The 23,222-nt window shown below is 46.3% G+C and overlaps 1 protein-coding gene across 1 annotated transcript; it reads left to right on the forward strand.

Annotated features, from left to right (window-relative positions):
• The first annotated feature begins 4,736 nt into the window (after positions 1–4,736).
• PGM1 (phosphoglucomutase 1) lies at positions 4,737–20,422 on the forward strand. The gene is made up of 11 exons (XM_009575879.1): positions 4,737–5,048; positions 8,596–8,758; positions 9,002–9,148; positions 10,281–10,406; positions 11,411–11,601; positions 12,051–12,205; positions 12,790–12,905; positions 16,094–16,229; positions 17,680–17,863; positions 18,934–19,068; positions 20,021–20,422. The coding sequence occupies exons 1-11, from the start codon at positions 4,791–4,793 to the stop codon at positions 20,108–20,110; spliced, it is 1,701 nt and encodes a 566-aa protein (XP_009574174.1). The 5' UTR covers positions 4,737–4,790; the 3' UTR covers positions 20,111–20,422.
• The last annotated feature ends 2,800 nt before the right edge of the window (positions 20,423–23,222 follow it).

Consider the following 23,222-nt stretch of genomic DNA (forward strand, 5'->3'; position numbering starts at 1 on the left):
GCCACTGATTGTGCAAGATTTAACCAGGTATGTCTCTGCTCCTCATGCTAGCATCTGGCCAGTGCCCTCCCTCTGCTCCACAACCTCGTCTGCATTTTGTAATTCTGGATTTTTTGGGTTCAGGTGCTGGTTTCTAAGAGGATCCAGAGACAGGGGCTGTCTCTTAGCGGGCTGGGGCCAGAAATCCCAGAGCATTTCTGGGTCTGCTCGAAGTAAACCAGCTGGAATCCCTCTCCCATCCCCTGGTGCAGGGGCAGGACAGCAAACGCCAGGGCAGTCCAAGGTAATATGCAGCTCTGGGTGTGCTTTGAGGAGCTGACCTTTGAACAGAAAGTTTTTCAGTCTTGGTTGCTGATGTGTACATCTCTCCTGGCAAAGGGAGGATCAGCGCCTGCCAGTGTGACAAACCTGGAGCCCATCACAGTGTCCATAGCAGCTCTGCAGATGGTGGTTTCATCACTAGCCCTGCAGAGCCCTTTCTCTGCCACCCATCTAGCTTGTCTCTTAATTTTAATCGGGGTGCAGTGTACATACAGAACAATGTCTCTTAATTCTGGAGTGACTCGTGTGTACGTGGTTGCATGTATGTGCACTCATGCTGTTGAGATGGTGCCAGATATTTTGCCTCTCTGGAATCTGTACAGCACGTTCAAAACCTAGATTTTTAATTAATTCTTACAGAAACAAAGAGTTTTGCAGTTGGAGCAGCGCTCCTTGTATGACTAATAGGCTTGCAGTTGGTCTATGTATTTTACTTTGACTCCATTTGTCTTGGCATTGCCAAACGTCACACACAGCAGTGGCTGCCTGGACCGGAGTTGTACTCGGGCAGAAAGTGCATGGTTTTGGCAGCTGAACAGCGGGGTTGTGCAGGGCTCTTGGCACCCTCTTACGGTGAGCGTGCAGGCAGCAGTGCAGGGACTAGAACTTTTCTGTGCGCAGGAGCTAGGGAAATGTGATTTCTGTTTTGAAGGAGAGTCACAAAATAAGTGCAAAATACGTGATTTGACTCCGTTTGTTCCTTGGGGTTTCATGCAGTGTAACTTTTTGACTAATCACAGAAAAAGAGCGTAAGGATAATGTCCACTGAATGGGGAGAGAGAAGTGCGAGACAGAGGAATGGGAAGAAGCTGAACGGAGAGGAGAGGGGCTGCTCATGGAGGAGAGGGCATCCTGGACCTTGGAGAAGCCTGACCCAAGGGTGTTTGCAGGGGATGAGAAGAGAGAGTTACTGTTCAGTCTGGCTTTTGCACAGTGGGTTTTCTCTCCCCCAATTATTTTGCTTGCCTGAATGTCATATTTTAAGATGTAGCTCAGAGGAAGGCTGTGCTGAGGATGGGTTATGTCGAAGTGGGAGGTTGGGAGAGCCCGGCTGCCTGGTCCCATGCCTGGGGAAGGCTCCAGACAGCCGTGGCCCTGAGTGAGTGGGATGAGGGAAGATGGCAGAGCTCACGCAGCGGGAGGGGGGATGGGGCAGGGACCAACATTGAGCCAAGGGAAAAGCTGTGTGCTCTGCAATGTTTTACTGAGGTTTAAGTCCTCTCAAAATAGTCTTGTTTGTCTTTTTATCATTAACCAAAGTCAACAGTTAGTTCATAGTTTTACCTCTGTTCTTGCACATCTGAAGTGCACGACAGTAAAGGGGACCTAAGCTAGCAAATGTCCCTGCCTACAGCAGATCAGGTGTTTGGAGGGGGAAACACCCTCACCAGCCTCTGACTGCCATGACGAGTAAGAGACCTAGGAAATATGACCACAAGGAAAAGTTAAGGAGATGGGGGCTGTTTACTGTAGCAAAGAGAGGGCACTCAGAGTCTACATGCTAAAGGATTTTTTTAATGTGCAAGAAGTTGTCAGGAAGAGGATTTTATGATCAATTTGTTTTCTGGGTCAGCTATATGCTAAAGGATTTTTTTAATGTGCAAGAAGTTGTCAGGAAGAGGATTTTATGATCAATTTGTTTTCTGTGTCAGCTCAGGAGGACTGAAACCACAGCAAGGAAGATGTACAGCAGATTGTAGGAAAATACTTCTAACTGCAAGGCTAATTATGCACTGGCACGGCTTACCTGGAGAAAAAGATTTCAAGAATAAGTTATATCACCTTTCTAGAGGATGCCCTAGGTGTATTTGATCCTGCACCAGTTCTGGGGAGGGAGCAGATGACCTACTGAATTCCTTTCCAGCCTGTAAGTGATCTGTAATGATCACAGTCATCCAAGCAAAGCCTCCCAGATCACAGGTCAAATGACCCTTCCCCAGACCCTGCTCCAGTCCTTAGTGGTGGTCAGGATCCACCTTTGGTGATCGACCTGAATCTTCTGGCAACCGTGTGATCAGCAACCCCTGTACTGGTCCTGGTTGGCCAATTACTGGTGATTTAGTTTATCCCAAATAGTGATGCACATGTTGCAGGAAAGCTCTGGGGCCAGGTGAGTGCCCCAAAAGCAGGGTTGGTGTATATGCTGTTCTTGTCTATGCACTATTTTATATTTTGTTTGACAGAACGTGTTTCGTTCTATGTATATAAGCATGGTACTAATGACCAACACCTTCCTCTCCAGCTTAATTTAGTTTAATTCCTCTGTCCAATACACGTGCAGTTAATTACACGCACAAATTCCTAACCTGCATAGGCCTTTTCCCTGCTGGTAAGTCCATGTGCATCACTGCAGCCGCAGAGGAGCTGGTAGGTGGCCTGCACCCTTCTCCTGTCACTTAATGCCGCGGCATTTCACGAGGCAGTAAGTTTATCTCGCCGGGAATGAGAACGAAAGAGCTTGCTTAGGCCTTTTCCTGCCAGGGGACTGTCCGATGTGAGGCTCCCCATAGCTCATTTTGGGGGCTGGATTTTGTTTTCTGTGCCGCTAGAGGGAAACCTGTGCCTTTGCATGAAAATGAAGGGCATCTCCGCTGCAGGATGCTGAAATAGCATGTATGTATAAAATACAAACTAATTGTTTCTAGCTGCATAACCCAGGCATCTCGCTGTTAGTGTAAAATATGTGTTGTCCTAGTTCTGCAGTACACATGCTTCAGTGCGGTTTGGAGGGGAAAAGAGAGGAATTAAGGAATCGCATTCTGAGCCCACGCAAAATAAATTGCTTCTGGGGCACTGAGGCAAGAGGGCTCTGTACGGATCAGGCAGCTCGGTTCATGTGCAGTGTGTTCGGCCAGTGCCCTGCAACGAACCAGCTTTTGGCTAAGCCAGCGCTTGCCCCTTGGGCAAGCCCGGGTAGGCGGCTGCGTGGGGCAGCAGCCTTCGGGGTTCCCGCAGATGGCTGAAATAGCTTTGCTTTCTGAGAGCAAACCTGAAATAAATTCCCCTTCTTTCCCCTCCCAAGAGCTCGCCTCGCTCCTCGGCTCCCTTGCAGGACCTGGTTGACACCTTTGCAGAAGGTCAGACAGAGCCTTTGTCTCCAAAGGTGTTTTTCTGCCTTCAATCATGAGGTTTCCCCTCAGTCTCATACAAATTATCCAGCTCGATTTTAATGTGCTGATGAATATAACAGGATCTCTTTACCCCTTGGAAGAAATTTTGTCCGTTTTTGGAGCAATGACAGAATCAGCACCTCAGGAAACAGTCCTGTGAGTGCCTTCATAAATTGTCACAATTCATTTGTGAACACATCTCCTTTTTCCCCCCTGCTTTTTAATAATGGGACAAACGGAGTCATTACAAAGTGTATGTTCTTTAATTGCTCCAGTAATAGCTATAAATTGTTTCCAGCAGCTCAGACAGAGGACTCCGAATGTTATTGAAGAGGTTTGGAGGAAACTCTGATTTCAATCTAGCATTCAAAGTTACTTTCCCCATCTTCAGGAATATGATGCTTCGTAAAAGTTTCTTGGTATCTGAGTCTCTTCTGTATGTGTTTAAGCTGCCCCAAAATGAATAGCTTTATCAGATGCAGTTTTCCGAAACATTTGATAGTTTTTTGTGTTCTTTATAACTCCGGATGCATATATTGCCCTTGGTGAGACTTGTGTGGGTATTCAGTTGAAACCATTGCTCTTGTGGCTTTTTAGCTACTCTGTTTTTTTGTAGTCAAACAAAGGTTGACCCAGCATGCATCATGGATAACATCCCTGTGTTTGAGAGGGAGCCCGTGGAGAAGTCAGGTTGTCAAAGCAGGAGTCGTATGAACAAACTGTAGGTAACAGATCTGTTGCCTTCCATTTTAGAGAGTGACCTTTAACTCACCAGACTTTGCAAAATAACTCCAGCAGAGCGCTGCCATGCCCGCTGGAGGCTTACTTCCCGGGGACCTGCTGCCCCAGGGAGCGGTGTGACGGCCGGCCCCGGCCAGAAGCCTGCTGCTGCCATGCAGATCTGCTTGGCTGGTGAAAATGCTGGGCTCTGCGCCGGGGCAGCACGTCCGTGCATCCGAGCAGAGGGCTGAGCTGCTCACCACCTCCCCCGTCGCCCCTGCCCTAAGGGAGAACCGGATGGATTGACGGTGCTGGTGATAGCACAGAATGGCAAGGAGCTGTGCCTGTGGAGAACAGAAGATGACAAAGAAGACAAAAATCCCCTTTTCCCAGCCATTTCAGTGAAGGACGGCAGTGTGGAATTATGTATTCTCCGTGACATTGATCCTCCACAACAAGTGCAAGAAAACGTCTTCAGTTACAGAAACCACATTCAGCTCAAGGTTCAGGGAGCTATTTTTGGGTGCTCGACAACTTCACTGAACTTCTGTCTAATAGGTGGGCCATTGCTGGTGTCAAGATTGACTTTTGTATTTTGGCATAATTTACTTTTTAAATGCATTTGTATGAAAAAAGAATATGGAAGACGCTCCTCTGCCTGTGTTGACCGTGCCAACAGCTCCTTACCACGATCAGAAACCAGGAACCAGTGGATTACGGAAGAAGACCTTTTATTTTGAATCCAAGATGAACTATTTGCAGAATTTTGTACAGAGTATATTTTTTTCCATAGACCTAAGAGATCGGCAAGGATCTTCTATGGTAGTTGGAGGTGATGGGAGATACCTTAATAAGTCTGCAGTGGAACTGATAGTCCAAATGGCTGCTGCCAATGGGGTTGGTAAATGTTAAATGACTAAATTCCTATAGTTGTGTAGCTGATAAATGCAGAAAACCATAATAAATTAGTCACTCTGAGATTTAATTTCCCCAAAGACTTTATTCAACTGCTGATAGTTAACTTCTTAATGGAAAATCAGTTTGGTAGTACAGAAATTACTGTTTTTTCACTTTTAAGTGTTGCAGTTGGATAGAAGTATGTGGGAATACACATGCAGCAAAGAAAATAAATACTGCTTGGGTTTTGTGTGTTCTCGTTTTGTATTTTGACATGTCACAAGCTATTGGCACTTGCGGATTTCATAGTCTCTCCATCAGATCATAAAACCCTGATATTGTTCAGAAGCGAAGTAACTGGTAGAGCCGTGGCTCGCTGTTCAGTGGCAGCTCGGTAGAAGCTCTTTCAGCATTGGTCTGAGCTGCTGAGCAAGTGAAAAGGCAAAACATGGTTGTTTCTTTGTCAACAGGTATAAGTTGCGGCTATGTGATAAGTATTCTGGGAGCCTTTGGAAATTGGAATAAGATGAGAGTTAGCAAGTGAGTGGCAACCTTTCCAGTGATCTCCAATGGTGCTGGAAATCTGTATTTTGGAAGCAGAACAGAAGGCTTGTCTGTTTGCATAGAGCACGCTTCATGCACTGCAAGACTCTTGGGCACTGGGGTTTTGTCTTTGTTTCCTTCTGCTTTTTAAGAAAAGACTCTGCTGTCTGTCCTGGATCTCTTAGTGCAGAGCAAACTTTTCGCTAAGAGACTGGCTCTTAGGAATTCGACAGAAAAACTTACCTGATCACAACAGGGTAATTAGTAGTGAATGGAAGAATAGGAGAGAACTTTTTTTTTTTTTTTTAAATCAACATATTTTCCATCTTGGGGAAAAAAATCCTTTGGCATTGAATTAATGTATTTCTCTTAAGTCAGTGTGTGGGTTGAGCAGAAGAGCTGGAAGATGTGCACAAAGAGCCAGGCCTGCTGCTTGGACTGCTTGACACTAGGACAGATTTTCTGCTGGTAAAGGTGAGATTAGGCCAATCTTCACCAGCTGAGACTTTTCTCATGCATTTCTTTCCAGCAGTGTGGCCCGTGTCTGGCTAAAATCTAATTTCACTGCTGGTTCTGATATTTTTTGTTGATTTTATACAGTTTGGCTAATACCTGTGACTATTAGCATTGTGCTCATCTTGCTCTATAGAATAGAAAGGATGAGTTCAAGGATGTTTTCAAATACAAAAAAACACAAGGAGGGCATGCACATCGTGTTTGGAGTATGCGAAAATCTCTTTGTCGGTGTGTGGCAGCGATAGGTACTGTTACCTCTACTAACATGGGATCAATAGGATTTGCAAATAGCACCAAGGACACTTGCTATGTTGGTAGCATCACATTGTGTGTTTTAAATGATGATTATTTGGTTAAAGGAAATGACCAAGGTAGTTTGTCCGCTTAACCTGACTTGTATAAATAGAAGTGTCTCTATTCAGAGACTGTAACTGTGGCACAGTATATAGGATTGCTGCATCTTGTGATGCATCTCTTTTACAGAAAGAGGACTGGAAGGGTGTGCTGATGACACGATGGAGCTGTAGACACCCGTTTCCTTGGCCTGGAAGGCATATTTTTGGTGTGAAAGCATCAGCTTGCATTACTGGGGGAAGAAGGGGAACCACGGAAGGTCTCCTTTATTGCCCATGTGCATCTTAGTAGGGCTTTCAGTAAAACCAGGGTGGTGGAAGTGTTGCCTGGATTGCTTCGAAGTGCTGTAACCCAAAGTTGCCGCACAAAGTGGGTCTGTTTGTGAATGGGTCTGTTTTGAGCATTCTGTGAAAGGTATTTCTGCATCATTACATCCTTAGATTTTTCTCATAAGAAATTCCAGAGAATTAAAAAAGAATAAGTGTAAATTGCTCAGCACGCTGCTACACTGAGCAAACTTTTCCAGTGGTTACCACAAAGGATTTGGCATTGATTTGGCTGTCATGGGGAATGACAGCTGAAAACCTGAGAAAGCCAAGGAGGACCCCAAATCACAAAGCAGCTTGTATGGAGACAAGTTCTTTTTCTTTTCCTTCCTTGCTGCGGGAGCAACAATGCACATGCAAAAGCCGCAGTTCAGGTGTGCAGGAAGGACAAGTTGGGCAAGGACAACGGATTTGATGTGTTTACCCAGCTCTCCTGCAGCTGCTGTGTGGTTTGGGAGGGAAACTCCCTTGTTTTGCCAGTCCGCAGCATCCCTTGAGCTGCATGCGAGGCTTAGCAGAGCACCGACGCAGAGGGGCATCGCGGCTGAACGTGACCCTCGAAGGGAAGCTGGGAAACAAAAGACGAAGTTTTAGAGAGGAGCTTCCTGGAGACTGCGTTAATTCTCAGTGAAACTGAAGGAGGAAGACTTGGAGGCTGGAATAAAACACGAGACAAGGTGTGCTGGCTTGGACTGAGAATGGGGAAAAAAGCAAAACCCACGTAGGCTGGGCTACTTCAGAGTAAATGTATGGCATAATGAACTAGTGCGATCAGCCTGGTAGATAGGCACTGTGAGGGCTGTAATATTAGCTACTATGACCAGCTGAAAGAAGGGCATTCACTTTGGGTTTGTAAACTGCTGTTTCGCATATATGCTCACTGTTTGCTAGAGGTGCAGTTCTTTTAGCAGCGCGGCGTTCGCCCAGCCAGTCTGTGACAGCTGTAGCATGTAATAACCGATCGGCAGCGAAGCCGGGGCTTAGCACCAGGCAGTGCTGCGGGAGAGGAATCGCAGTCATGCAGTGCCCTTGGCTTAGCACCGAACGTGGACCTTCAGTCTGGGAACACTGCCTTGTGTTTTCTGGTTTATCTTGTGTTTGAATGAAATTCCTCCTCTTTTCTCAGTCGTATACAGGGTCTAATCTCCTCGGTTGATGGGGAGTAGTCTGGTATTTTTTTAAATCTCTATCACCTCATTTGGGGGCTATGGTAAGGAGCATGTTCTTCCAGAAAAATATTCATCTTCTGTTTTATTACATGCAATCCAGCAACCAGATCCTGATTACCTTGTATAGCTTAGCACATTGATCTGGATTTAATCTTGGTGATATTACTAAATTTATGGGAAGGAGGTGTGTTACCCGCTACGAGTAAGAGGATCTGTGGCTGGTCCCATGGGAGTAGTGATGATGTTCAATTTTTGTTTTGTTTTGGCTTCTCTCAGTCCCATTGTGTGTTTTGAAAGCAAAGTTCAAGACCATAGCCAAAGGGGAGGTTTTTTTTGAGGGTTTTTTTTTTTGGTTGTTGTTTAGATGCCTCTGGAAAGCTCAGCTCTTCAGTGCAAGCTGCCATTTCCAGTTGAGCTGCAGCATTCATAAAGGAAAATGCTAAAAAGGCACAGCAGAGCAGAGTGGGATGCTGACCTTCACTGTACGTAGCCTCCCAGGAACAAGCTGTTTGCTTGCAGAGAAGCAGCATCTCTCCTGGAGGCTCTGGTTTACCTGTCACCAGCGTTTGGGGGTTTGGCGGTTTTGCTGGTTTTAGGATTTGGGACTCAGGGTAGTTTGTTTTGGTCTTTAATTTTCAGATTAGCCGCTTGGTCATCGGGCAGAACGGCATTCTCTCCACCCCAGCGGTGTCCTGCATCATCAGGAAAATCAAAGCCATCGGTGGCATCATTCTGACAGCCAGCCACAACCCCGGTGGGCCCAATGGAGATTTTGGCATTAAATTCAATATTGCCAATGGAGGTAAGGTGGCTTGGTTCGTTTTGATTTGCGTTGTTTCTGTTTGGCTGTTTCTTGTGTTGACCCCGAGGAACCTAATTTAACTGTCTTAATATCAGAGAGGTTCAGCGCCCTGAGCATGGGTTTCTGCTCCCCTCATAGCCTGATATTCCTCTCCTAGGGAGGTCTTTTGCTGTACTTCTGAAGTACACTCCTCTTGCAGTCCGATTGTTTAACGTCTTACCCCTTGCCCATTTTGTCTTGCAGGTCCTGCTCCTGAAGGTATCACAGACAAAATTTTCCAAATCAGCAAGAAAATTGAAGAGTATGCAATCTGCCCAGATCTCCAGGTGGACCTGAGCACCATTGGGAAACAGCAGTTTGACTTGGAGAACAAATTTAAACCGTTTACAGGTAAATGACTGTTCTTCCTCTTGGGAAGTTTCCATTCAGGTGGAGTTAGCGTGGACCTGCTGTGAATGGGCAAGGAGTGTTTCTGAAGGACAGAAGTGGCCATTCAGACCTCTCCTTCTCATCTCTTGGATAATCCAAGCAAGGACATCGCTCCTGGTCACCCTGGCATTCTGACTTTTTTTTTTTTTTTGGCCTGCATCTTACCTTGTGTAGATACTTTAATTACATCATTTTTCCTGTCCTACAAAAGGTTGTACTTCAGTAGGTAAATCTGATCCATCAACTTCACTAAAATCAGAGACTATTTTGTCTATAATGCTACCGTTAACATGTACTTGTGAAACAGACAGCTCTGCAGTTTCATTAATCGTTTTCCTGATTAAAAATTATAGTGTTAGTGTTTAATCTTTGTAACTGATTTTTTTTCCCGTGGTTTCACGTATAAAAGCTCCCTCTGAGAGTGGGAAAGCCATTACATTTCACACGTGACTTTTGTCAATTAGCAGTGGAATATGAAAATACCTTAAAAAAAGACTTTTGAAAAACACTGCAAGTATTTTTTACCATCTCCTGTGCTTGTGTAATTACAAAAAAATAATTAAATCAAAAGATTATAAAAGTTGGTGTTTTCTCTCAGTCACCATTTCTGGATAGTGGGATTTTTTTGTTAATGGGGTTTTCATGGCTCTGTCTTTGTATGGCCTCTTAGTTGCAAAGGTGCAACTTTTTCAAACTATTAGGTACACAGTTCCTGTTGATTTTGGTGGAAATTTGAGATCTGTTTTTATATATATTTTTTTTTTTCCCTTTTCCTTTAATCCCACTCTCCAGGTAAGCGGAGTGGGACTGAGCCCTGTCGAAAGAAGTCCGGGGAGCCGTAGCTGGGAACAGTGTTTGTCTTAAGGATTTTGTTGGTCCGTTTGGTCTGTAACCCGATTAGCAGTGACAGCCTGTAATTAAATTCTTAATATAGGACCATTATTATTATCTTTATGAAACGATTCTATGGGATGTTTAAAGCCCTGGCCCTTTGCACTAAGGACTGTCAGCACACTGCCACGTGTAGCAAAATCGTTTTTCTGCAAAGATTTCAGACTCTGAGAGTTGGTCTCTATTTGGTTTTTTTCCCCAGTGGAAATTGTGGACTCGGTAGAAGCTTATGCGAACATGCTGAGGAACATCTTTGACTTCAACGCATTAAAAGAACTGCTTTCGGGGAAAAACCACCTCAAGATTCGCATAGATGCTATGCACGGAGGTATGGGCAGACTGGGGTTTGCAGGATTGCGGGGCACCAGGTGTCTCCGGGGCTTTGCCACCTACTTCAGAGAGCAAACTTCTTTCTGGTATTTATATCCATCACTTGTAAATTTGTTTCTTCTTTTGCAACATGTTGCATTTTTCTTTTTGCAGGCAAACTTTTTATGGCTTTACATTGTTTTCTTTTGTCAAACGTTTGGACTTGGGAAATGTTTGGGGTTCGGGGGGGATGCTGTATGGCTCACAGACATCAATCCACACCTGAGAGACAGAGGAGGTTAGTGCTGATGCTGTGATCCGGGCTGCCCTGGCAGACTTTGCATCAATCGATGTCCCATGGAGGTCACAGCAGTTAAGCAAAGGTCTGCCCATAGATATTTGAGTACAAAAATGGGACCATTGGACTGTTTTATGTAATTTAATATATATACCAAGCTTGTGAGTCTCTTTCAATAGACATTTTCAGGAGCACCCTAGCTTTCTTCGCATCTTGTTTCTCTTGTCTCCAGGCCATTCCCATTCCTATGCTCACTTACTTTTTATTGTCTACGTTATTAACGTTTGAGAGCAGTAAATCTTGTTGTGCTGCTGGATGTCTGTGAATCACACATGCATTTTGTTCTGTTATATGGGGCTGTCGTACTAATACCTCGGTGCGCTTGGGGCATAAGCCCTTTACACTGGGGTCCTGGCTCACGCGCTGAGCCCTGGCATAGGCTCATCCTCACTTCTAAACCCATGAGTGGTTTCACTCATTTAGTGGGGCAGCCCCTTAGCTGGAAAGCTTGCTTTGGCAAGAGCTTGTGTGCCTGGATGGATCAGGCTTAAGCACACCGATGTGCTGCTTGGGGCTTTTGATGTGAGCGCTTGTGCTTTAGTACCATAAACCATATAAACTGACCCAAGGTGAGCAGACCGGAGGCCTGGGTGGTTACCTGGCTGGTGCAGAGCTGCCTGAGGGCAGAGGCTGACTTGTTTCCTCTTCGTGTTTTGCCGTGATAGTTGTGGGCCCTTATGTAAAAAAGATCCTGTGTGAGGAGCTCGGAGCCCCAGCAAATTCAGCTGTGAACTGCACCCCGCTAGAGGACTTTGGCGGCCACCATCCCGACCCCAACTTAACCTACGCTGCTGATCTGGTCCAGACCATGAAGACGGGAGAGTACGACTTTGGAGCTGCCTTTGATGGAGACGGGGTAAATGGGCTGTTCTGTATTCACCTTTTTGCCCCCTAGTCAGTTGTGGGGGAGTGACTGCTCAGCTGCTTTTAAGCAGAGGAGGACGAAGGCGAAGACGTTTTTTTTCTCTCTCTCTCTCTCTCTCTCTCCCTTCTGTAATTGTGAATAGAAGTGAACCACTTGCTGCAGTATGCCACCATGGCAATAGTTGGCTACTGTGTTAATAATGAAGTCCAAACTGTATTTGAGTAGCTTTAAAGGCTGTGAAAAATCAAAAAAAAAGGTGAAATACTATACAGGTGTTGCTATTTAACTTTTTAAAAACTCTGTATTTGTTTCAGTGCAGTCAAAAATCTCCCTGAGTTGTTGGGTTTATAGGCTGCGCCTGCCAAGTAGAACAACTTCTGCCATTGCAGCCTTTTTGCGCTAAGCGGGGATGAGAGCTGTTTCTCTCTTGTTTTCACCAGGATCGCAACATGATTCTTGGGAAACACGGCTTCTTTGTGAACCCCTCCGACTCCGTCGCCGTCATCGCTGCCAATATTTTCAGTATCCCTTATTTCCAGCAGACCGGAGTCCGTGGCTTTGCCCGGAGCATGCCCACCAGTGGGGCTCTCGACAGGTAGCATCTGCCTCTGTGGGCGGTGGGAGAGGGGAGGGGAGCCCTGCCAAGGGTCCCTTTTTTTGTGGTTTAATGCATGTCTACAGTGGGAGCGAGTGCATGGTCTGCCCGAAGGGTGAAGCAGTGCCAGGGCTGCTGCAGGCTGGCTGCCAGGGGAGGCAGTGAAGTTTAATGAGTTAAATCCTGTTTGGGGACATGGGCTCCGCTCTTGGCTCTTTCTCTGCTCTACAGATAAGCCCAAACAAATGATCCTCCCCACCCTTTTTTTTTTTAATTTGATAGTGATACTTTCTTTGTTAAATGCTTTGAGATCTACAACTTAAAATTGCTTTAGAAGAGCTATGTGTTTATATTTATTCTTTAGTTGCACATCCCACCCGTTTCCCAAATGTTACACCGTGATAAAATAGAGGATTTCTGTACAAAGAATTGTTCATTGTAAAAAACCAAAACGGTGGCATGACCTGCCTTCAGTGTTACCCCAAAAGAGATGCTTGGTAGTAACTGAAGCTCCTACGACAGTATTTCACATGGGAGCGCTAAGAGTCCAGCTGTGATGTGACTTAGCCTTTTTACCTTTGAAGGGTGGCCCATGCTACAAAGATTGCTTTGTATGAAACTCCAACTGGCTGGAAGTTCTTTGGAAACTTGATGGATGCAAACAAACTGTCTCTGTGTGGAGAGGAAAGTTTTGGTACCGGTAAGTCAGCGTTCCTGATTTCACCAATGATGGTATTATTCCTCCTCGTAGTTCTTTATTGTGCTGGATAGCTTGGGATTTATCTTTCATGTGTAGTTGTTAATGCTTCCAAAATAATAAAATAAAAAAGAATTTGCAAGAATCACTGGTGGAAATGAACACAATGCTAAAATTTTTGTCAGGCAAGAGCTAGTTCTCCTTTCGGTTATTTAGGAAGGCATATGTAGATATGCAGGAAGTTTAAGGGCCTCTTTACTAGCCCGGTCATTGAGTCTATGGGGATTAAGTGCAGTGTTAAATGTATTTTTCAACTCTTGGTGGCCAGGAAAACCTTCTAAATGTTTTCATTTCTGGAAAGAAATATGGTTTGGAGCATGCAGTTTTATTAGGGAAGGTTTCAGGTCACTATTAAATCTCTGAGCTTAATAGGGCCCTCATTTTCCTGTTCTAAAAACAAGGTATGATTTATAAAGTTTAAATTAACACTTGCCTTTGAACAGTCTAAGCAAGTTATTAGGTTACTGAGAAACAAAGTGAACATCTTAAGGAATTTACTAGGGGTGTGCACGTGACACAAAACTATTATTTGTGCAGGGAAGTTAAAGCGAGCAGGTTTTGCTCTGCATCGGAGCGGCGTGCTCGAAACGCACAGTGTTCCCAGGAGGCCTCAGCAGTTTCTGAGTTCTCCCGTGGCATCTACCCCCTGTTTTTTAATGTCCTGACTCTGGAAACGGGACCTTCCCTGCAGGCAGGAGGTCAGCACCTAATTCATGCACAAAGGCTGAGTTTTATCTGGTCTGAATTCTCCCCGAGATCTTGTTTTTCCTATTCTCCAAAGACCTCTGAAGACTAGGGGCAGCTGGTAGGATATGCAAGGCACAGGGTCTTGCGGGAATTTAGGTTGGATGATTTCAGGCTCAAACCTTGTGTGTTTTCATTCCACCACCCCATATTTCAGGAAAACATTTTAGCCTGTGCATGGGTGTCTGACAGAGCAGGGATGGCCTTAAATCCCCAAATGTCTGAAATTAAGTGCTTTGTGGAACTGGGGTGCACAACTTGACATGAAAGGGTTACCCCAGCTTTTCTGTAGCTGAGGAAATGGCATCAGAGGCTCTAGTTGAAAGCTGTTTGCTGTGGGGCTGAAGCAGCCTTCAGTGGCAATATTTTCACAATCAAATGCTATTCTGCTACACGGGATTTGGCCTCGGGTTGGAAGGAAAGGGGAATTTCAGAAAATGTGGTATCTCTGTAAAGAAATCTTGAAGTAAACTGTGAGTAAAGAAGGATTTTGGAGTTTTGCCCTGAATGATTTCAGCATGCATTAAGTTTATGTTCTGGACTTTGGCTAATGAGAGGGCACCGGCATTTCAGTAAATAAATAAAAACAAAAAGCAGCAAATGATTCATGGAGCTGCTGATAGGAGATGGTCTCTAATGAGCAGCTCTCTAAAATTGTTTCCATCTTTTATTGTATGAGCAATGAGCTCATAGTTTCTCTCCATCCCCCAATAGGTAAGCGACTCTCCATGACAAATAAAAGTGACTGATTCCATTTGCAGCAGGGGCTGAGAGGGAGGTTTGAGTTTTTGGCCATGCAGCATCACATCTGAGTGGCCAGGGACTGAAGCAGTTTTGCGGGGGACAGATTAAGAAGGGGCCCAGGAGTGTTGGACACCCCCTGCAATGCAAAGGGGGTTTGTCCATCTGGCAAACGCACTTTAAGGAATGAAAAGGGGCAAGGAAGGTTATTTGATAGTAAGTTAATGAGGAGTTGTTTGGAGCGGGACAGAATGTGAGTGCTGAAGGGGAGAGAGGTGAAGGAGCAGCCAAATAGACCCAGTAAAAATTGAAACAAACTGTGACCCAGTGGGACTGGAGTCCAGGAGCAATTAGAGTAATTTGACATGACAGAATTCCTGCTTGCTTTCTTGGGTATTTTATTCCAGCAATAAGTTGATACATCACATGGGACTTCTGTTTATTTAGCATTCCTCTCCATCACCTCTGTACAGCTCTCTCCGCTGTAAAGGACCGTGAGGATAATTTATCGCTGCGTCCACAATAGTGGGATTTGTGTAAAGCACCACGTAACCCGTGCCCCAGCCCCCAGCCTTTTTCCCCAGGTGATTGCCCACTCTGGCGGTTCTTGAGAGGGTAAAATGGCAGCTCTGCAGTGCTCTCTGCATTAGCCGGTGTACCCTGGCTCCTTGGGATTTCATTAATTCCTGTTTGGAGGTTTTCCAGAGCTCAAAGGATAACACTCAGAAGTTGTGCATCTGTGGGGCACAGCGCCGAACTCGCAAGCCAGAAGCAGGGAGTCTGGGTTGGATGTATTCTGGGCTGCCATTTGATCCCTCGTTTAATTTAGGTGTTCAGGGCGCTGTCTAAGTTGCAACACCCTCTCGGGTTTCCCGAGGGCCTGGGTGCTGTGCAGTCACTGCCCCACCGCTGTCAGCGTGCTCCCAGGGCAAGGCTGAGCTGGCCTCTGATGGCCTCCTACTCCCTGGGCAACGGAGGAGGAGGAGGAATCCTCTTCTAGCCAAAACAGGGTCTTTTACAGCCGTTCAGTGCCTGGCGTGTGGGAGTGAGAGCAGGCGCGAGGCTCTCTTCTGGTTTCTGCACGTGAATGAAGTCTTTCCTTGCACTGCTGTTTGGCAGCCCCGGTAACAGTCCGACAGGCTGCTCTTCTCTCCATTGTAATTTCAGAGTCGTTAGGGTTTGGCTTCCTCAGCGAGGGCTGACATTTTTCTTGGTGCTCAGCCAGAATATGTGCTGATCAGAGTATGCTGATTTGGCAGACGGTATGTGACAGCTGCTTGAAGAGGTTGATGTTAGTCCTTCCTGAGCTGTTCCTTTGTATTTGCCTTTTTCTTTTTTTTTTTTTTGATGACCTTTTTACTGTGCATTCCCCATTACTTCCTTGGGAACAGAATTAAGGATCTGTGAACAATGAGTGTGTGTGTGTGTTAAAAGGGGCCGAATGTTTTATTTGGGCTATAGCTAAAAGCAGATGATATCTTGAACCGTTTTAACAATACAGCAGGGATCGAGCTCATGAAATGCCTTCCATTTGTGAGTTTGTACGGCTGCCAGTTGGATGGAGGAGAGAAGACAAGGTAGGGCCGCAGCACAGACTCTAGCGTGAAAGGAGGTGGGAAATGTGTTTCTGCTGTGGCTCTCTGCAGGCTCCGACCACATCCGTGAGAAGGACGGGCTGTGGGCTGTCCTGGCTTGGCTGTCCATCCTAGCCGCCCGCAAGCAGAGCGTGGAGGACATCATGAAGGATCACTGGCAGAAATATGGCAGGAACTTCTTCACCAGGTGGGGAAGGTGCCTCCTGACACCTCACACTTACCTCTGACCTGTGTTCAACCCTCCAAGGTCAGAGCCCCAAGCACTGACGACATCAGCATGTGCTACCGCAGTGCTGTTCCTGCCTCGTTGCACTTGCTGTTTCTGTCCTGTTGCAGTAATTTCAAACTCCCTGAGCAGTTTGCTGTAGTATGCGACATATCTGGGTTAAATAAAACAGTGGGTATTTACCTTAACATTTCATGATGTCCAGTTTAGGATTTGTTATTCTAAACATAAATCTAGTAAGTATCAAAGTCGGCAAAGGCTGTACATTTTATATCTGCAAGGTATCTTTTTTCTTTTAAAGGAGATTTTTTTTCTTGCAAGAGTATTTTTTGCTATTGGAATGGTATGTTTGTTGAGACCACAAATCACAAGTTAATTTGTTAGTATCTTCAGTGATGGCAATGTCTTATTGAATGGTTGCTCAGCTCCTAGGCCATTATTTACCTGGTTGAGTTTCTGTCCAGTCCCAAAATACTCTAATTTAAACTGCAGTAGACATGGAAGATGAAAAGGGAAGGAGTGACAACCAACCTGCACATAGCAGAGGTGGGAACGCCGTCTGGAGTGAAAGCATTAGGCAAAAATCTTTCAGCTTGGAAGACCTACATGAAAACTTTGTCTCAAATTGCCAAATGAAAGAACTTGCCTTTTCCTTTTTTTTTTTTCCTTCTTTTTTTTTCCCCCATGCCACAAAGCCAGCATACATCTGAGGCATTTAAACCTGTGGAAAAAATGCCAAAGTCTAGAATAAAAAGGCAGTCTTTTAGCACCAGAGGTATGTCTGCATAGCAAGCTAAGTGCAATGGTAGGCAGGTTAGCAAGCCTGTGCGTGCTTCATCTAGCCAACCGGGCAAATAAAAGCGACGCAAATCACACTGGCAATCAGAGTACAAAGTCTCGGATCCCGATGTGTGCTTCAGCCGCTCTTTGCTGCTTCTTTTACCCAGGTTAATGAGATCAAAGCTGGCACTGGTATGTTATCATGTGCTGCAATCACGCCTGCATTTTGCTGTGGGGACGCACAAGAGGATGTTCAGGCAAAATTGTTATCGTGAGGAACCTGTTGAGATCCTATCGGCAGAATTAGAATAAATTCTTTGCAGTCAGCGTTGTTGGAGTCTAGCCCTCTGCCTTCGATATGCCTAGCGCAAGACAGCCCAATTTGCACTTTCATCTCTCCTGACGCCGACTGTCTGTGATACGTTGCAGTGTATCCCATGGATTTGTATTGGATCGTAGCTATATTGCTGCACACAGATCCTCCTCTCTTTTCTTCCTGTCGTCTCCTCTGGCAAGGGCATAGAGAACATCTATGGGGCAGACCGCAGTGTTTAAACAAGGGCATCACAAAACATTGCTACTCATTACAGCCTCCCCTTCCTAATCTTTATTTTGCGGTGACTGGTTGTAGATACGACTATGAAGAGGTGGATGCAGATGCAGCTAACAAAATGATGAAGGATTTGGAGACTGTGATGTTTGACCGCTCCTTTGTGGGGAAGCAGTTATCATGTGGTGACAAAGTCTACACGGTTGAGAAAGCTGATAATTTTGAGTACAATGATCCTGTGGATGGAAGCATCTCCAGAAACCAGGTGGGCATAGCCTCACCTAGGCTGAATGTGACCTCAGAGGGCTGTTGCGCTCTGTATTTTGGGCTTAATCTTTGTCCGTTGCATTTGCACCTGCTTTAAAGTCAAACGTTGCATTCGTCCCTTGGAAAATTGTTTCTGCCTTGTGTTTGTTGGTGGGATCCTGCCCTGCATGAGGGAAATTGCTGCCTTGGAGAGGGAAGGGTCTGGAGGCTGCACCAGCCCCAGCAGGGCCTGGAGGGGGAGCAGAGCTTCCCCACAGCCACCTCAGAGGGGAAGGAGTGAAGGAGCTGAGTTGAGGGGGATCCTTTGGGCGATGGGTCAGCAGCCGAGAAACGGGTTGTGCTGAATGAAGGGTTGAAACCCCACTGGAGCATGAGGCACAAACCCTCCCGTTCAGGTATCATCTTGTCTCTAGCACTAGGCCCCCAGGTTGCTGCAAGCGAATCCTCCCTAGGTGCATTTGTCCCTGAGACGATGGCACTCCTCACGTGCTTGTCCCTAAGAGGGCAGGCAGCAGCGCAGAGCAGCTGTAACGGGGGATTGAGTTCCAGGCTCCAGAAGTCACGGGGTTATTAAATACATGTGAGATGAGTAACCTGTCACCAGAGATTACTGAAATAAAAATGTCCTGCAGATGGATTCGTTTGATGGGATAATGTGGAAGCGTAGTAAATGGGAAGGAATAGTGGAGAAATCCTGCAGGAATGATTGCCTTGCCTGTGGGATGACAGGAGCATTTTCTTTACGTCCTGTTTTCGTGGAAGAGCAGTGGGTTGGTAACGCTGTGTCTGACAGAGAATCGGTCCCTGGCTCTTGTTTCCTTTCTGAGGGACCTTACAGCAGCAACGCGCTTCATGTTCAGGAGCTCTAGCAAGTTCTCCAGAGCGGTTTAGGAGGGACACTAGCTCCTCTGGGAGTGGGGAGAGGATAACAGAGGAGCCTTCTGTGGCTCCCTAAAGAGGAGGAGCGCAGGGATCATGCAGGTCAGGCACAGCCACGCTGGGTCTCGTGGAAAATACCTAAGAGGCGCGTAGCTGAGAGGCTTTTCTCCTCCCCTTCTCTCTTACCAGGGCTTGCGGCTCATCTTCTCTGATGGCTCCCGCATCATCTTCCGACTAAGCGGTACTGGCAGTGCTGGAGCAACCGTGCGGCTGTACATCGACAGCTATGAGAAAGATGCTCAGAAGATAAATGAAGACCCACAGGTAAGCATTGCATCTCAGTCATGGCACCACTGGCTCCCAACCTTCCTAAAAAGCTTAAATATTTGCTTAGCACTGCTTTGCTTAGAGCTGTGTGGAGGTGCTAGGTATTTTGGAAGCAAGGGCTTTGGTATCTTTAATCCCAGTATAAATAGATGTATTTAAAAAAAAAAGCACTCTGTGTGGAACAAGCGTTACTTATTCAAAATTCCTCACAGCTTCTCATGCAATCGTGCATTATTTTTCCTTTTGTTTGTGTTACCTCTGTGGCTGGTTGCAGGTGTGGGAGGACACTGTTTCAGTCCTGAACTGACCTTCTAGTTGAAATGTTGCATACTAGGGATAAAATGAGCTCATTCCTATACTGAATTTGGGAAATACTTGTTTAAAACAAATAAATGGGGGTAAAAGGATGCAGTTGTATATAAGATGACACTGACCTCTTCTGTACTGTTTAATACATGTTCTTTACAGCATCATTTTAAAATGCTGTTGACCTCTCTTGTAGGCATGGGAGGAAAAGAATCCTCATTTTATATTCCCCAGCAAACAGTCTTTGAGCTCTTTTTGCATAACTTACTGTGCCATTATTGGCAAAAAGACTAAAAAAACCCCCGCATTCTGAGAGGCACAAACTAAACTTACAATTTAACTGTCCTGTGCCGATGGTGCAACAGAGTTTGGAGTACGGCACAACGAGGGTGGCAGCAGCAACACTGGGTTTTCTCTCCGAATGTGCTTGCGGTCGTAAGACTGCATCCCTCGCTGTGCCGTTCCTCTCGCTGGTCCCGCAGCTCGTGTTGTGAACCTGAAATGGTCCCTTGATCAGCAGTGCCAAGCTTTGGGTGTCCCGGGCTGGCACCAGACGCCTGCGAGGGAAGGCTGGATGCGACGTGCGTAGGCTGCGCGTGCCGCTCTGCTCCGCGGTTCTGAGCCATCTCTTTCCTTTCCGCAGGTCATGTTGGCACCTCTCATTTCTATTGCACTGAAACTTTCACAGCTTCATGAAAGAACCGGCCGCACCGGTCCGACTGTCATAACATAAAGGCTTGGTCAGACACTGTGCTGGAGTGCACACCGAGTGAAGGAAGTCAGCCTGTCTCCCCTTTTATTGTCAAATCTGTCACTAGAAGAGGAATATTAATTTTATCTCTGTATTTAAGAACACTGTTGAACTGCTAAGGATAGACAATAAAACCCAGCCCCTGTCAACACTTTGTGCGCACAATGCGGTGCTGCTTTTCTGCGTCACACAGCACTGCTGGCAATTTGTGTATGGTGCTCATTAGCACAGCCTTTTGGTTTAGCATATGTACTTTTTTTTTTCCTTAAACAAAAGGCTCTAGAAATAATAAGACTAAATTCTTCAGTAATACAGAGGCTTTTTTCTATCTTGGAAACTTTCCTGGAAAAGAAGCATGAATACTTTACCCCTGTTAATACATAGTGTTTTAAATGTGATGTCTCTGAATAAGCAATGGCTGTGTATTAAGGCTGAGTATTTTTCGCGTACGCAGATTTTTCCCTTTCAAAAACAAATTATGTAAATTGATCTCCATTTGCCTTCTGTATAAGAAAAAACCCACAACAAACCCTCCACACAGAAATGAGCAATAACAAGCATTGCAGGATATTAAAGTGACGTGGGCTACAATTACTGTTCAGTGCTCTTTTATTTTCTTACATCGTGATAGGCTCCCTTTTGAAGAGTAAAAGATTGTTTTGATGAGCTCTTGTTTGGTTGAACCTGGACAGTAAGATCCTTGGAATAATCAGATTGGCAGGCATTAATGTGCAACATCTTATCCAAGGGCACAGAGGGGGTCACTTTCGAAACAGTTGTAGCTGTTTGATGTTAGTGCCCTGCAGCTGCATCTTCCTGCCCTTTTCCTGGAAGCCATCCCCTTGGAACTGAGCCGTGTTCCTGCTCCCGGCCCGACCGGCTGACTTTGCACTGGAGAGGACTAGACGTGCTCATGCCGCTGACTTAGTGCTCCTCATCTGAGGAGGTGACACCCTCCAGCAACGGGAGGGACTCTGGAAAATAACCCCAGGTAAATCCACAAGACCCTGTTGGTTTATTCCCTCCATATTCCCAGGCTGTTATGGCTTAAGCTACGTTAATAAAAGTAGTTGCGTTAGTGGGAATGAGTTTAGGTGACTTTCCCCTTTTGGTTTGCTTGCCTTTGTCGCCCAAATCCCTGCAACGTTCGTGCCCCGTCTCGCCCTCTGCCCTGGCTGGGCTCAGCAGTGCGAGGCCTTGCTGTGGTGGTACTGCCCGCACAGCTGGAATTCAGGCTGGGTCCCTGGGCAGGCCTGAGGGAACAGCTCTGTTTTCCAGGAATGTGAAACATCCCACCCTCACCCTAACCAGGATGCTGCCAGCAACACTTCTGAGGTAGATGCAGATGTGCTGACAAAAAGCTCTTTATCTTTTCTTCCTCACCGAGGTGAGGTGTCTCTTCTGACAGACTGACTTCTCCGCTCAGTCTGCGCTAACAGTTTTGCTGGCAGAGCTGCTTTGGTGTGGAGCATATTAAAAACCAAAAAGCCTCGCAGCCTGTTGCTGCTCGTTGTCTGCCTGCGCCCTGATGCTGGACGTTGCTGGGTCGGGGGCGCAGAGCTCCTGTCCCTGCTCGCTCCTGCAGCCCGGCTCCGCTGGCCAGCCATACCCGGAGGGATGCACGGAGAAACGGTCCCGGGGGAAAGCTGCAGCGGTGCCATTTCCACCGCAGCGCTGTCCACCCCGTGCTCTGGTTTTGGAGCAGCCACGGCCTCTGTGTGGGATGGATTCAGGTCAGCAACGCAGAAAAACACCAGGAGATTATCTGAATAAACCCTGTGTCATCTGTCTGAGGAAGCAATGCTTGTGCTTGGGGTCTGGCCACAAACTATAGCAACAACGATTCCTCTGTACAGTGAAAAATAGCAGTGGTGGCACAGGGGTTTCCTCTACTCCAAGCAAAAAGGAAAAACCAAACCAAAACAGTCCATGTGCATGGAGACGGACCAGAGTTTCTACCCTAGCATGTGGTGGGGGAGAGGAGCTTTGGTGATCAGGATCTTCAGAAAAAACAGATGCTGAAGGTTTGTCGCCAAAGTCCACGTGCTGAAGGTGCTGAGCGGCCAACGCTGGTGCAGAGCTCTGCCCGCACAGCCGGGCTCCCACAGGACTCGCTCCTGCACCTTTTCCCCCCGCAGCCGCTGCTAAACCCCTGATGCCTCCTGTTCGCAATCTGCCGAGCGAAGGGAAAACCTCCCGGGAGGCAGTACAGGTGCAGAGAGCAGCAGGCGGGTGTTGCTCACAGGGAGAGCAAAAGCCTTGCCCAGAGCAAACCATGCCGCGTCACTTAACAAAACACAACTAAAGAAATCCAAAATCCCAGCAAACGCTGTGGCTTCTCCATTAAGGGGAGAAGGGGAAAAAAAAACCTAAATCAAAACCTGAGTTGCACGTCAAACCCCAACGGCACTTGTAGCAGAGGAGCATCAGGGATACGGGACCAAACCCCGCTGCTTTCCACCGCTGGTGTCAGATCTCTGCTTCATCCCCTTTCCCTGGCCCAGCTCGTGTGGGTGAGCGTGGGCCTCCTCTGCCTCCTCTTCTATTCAAGCGAATCGCTGTTGTGAAACGCTGTTCCTGATTTTTTTTTTTCCAACATTTTTACTGGCAAACGTTGATTTCAGTCCTCTAATAGAAGCCCTTGTTCCCCGAGAGCCCTTAGTGCTGGGCTATGATAAAAACACCTTCTCTTTGCTGCTGCTCTGCAGCACGGAGCCGGCTCACTCTTCCCTTTTTAATCCGCAGAGGAGGTTTGTAATTGTTTTAGGGGAGAAAATGTTTGGAGTATTTGGGGCTCTAATGAAGGACTCCATTTCCATACCACGTGTTAGCACGGACGCTCCTGTGACTTTTGCCAAATGGATTGGTCTGGAAGCGCGAGCTGTGCGGCCAGGAAAAGGCAGATGCAGTCAGCAAGGAAACTTCCAAATTAATCTAGGGAGTCTCTTTTCTTCTGAGTACTTGAAAGACCAAGCCTAAATCTACTTGACAGCTTCTTCTGTAGGGACACGTATGGCACAGAAACATCAGATCTCTCAGCCAGCTAATAACAAACTTGAAAACAATGTAAATTGGTGATTATAAAATGCACTAA

The sequence above is a fragment of the Fulmarus glacialis genome, unplaced genomic scaffold (genome assembly GCF_000690835.1).
Source record: "Fulmarus glacialis isolate BGI_N327 unplaced genomic scaffold, ASM69083v1 scaffold22574, whole genome shotgun sequence".
Taxonomy (NCBI): domain Eukaryota; kingdom Metazoa; phylum Chordata; class Aves; order Procellariiformes; family Procellariidae; genus Fulmarus; species Fulmarus glacialis.

What these genes read in the sequence shown, in the direction of transcription:
- PGM1 (XM_009575879.1), top strand. Translation starts at nt 4,791, where the DNA reads ATGGAAGACGCTCCTCTGCCTGTGTTGACCGTGCCAACAGCTCCTTAC. An exon ending in CAAATTTAAACCGTTTACAG is followed by an intron (nt 9,149 to 10,280) that starts GTAAATGACTGT and finishes TTTTTTCCCCAG; the next exon opens with TGGAAATTGTGGACTCGGTA. An exon ending in CATAGATGCTATGCACGGAG is followed by an intron (nt 10,407 to 11,410) that starts GTATGGGCAGAC and finishes TTGCCGTGATAG; the next exon opens with TTGTGGGCCCTTATGTAAAA.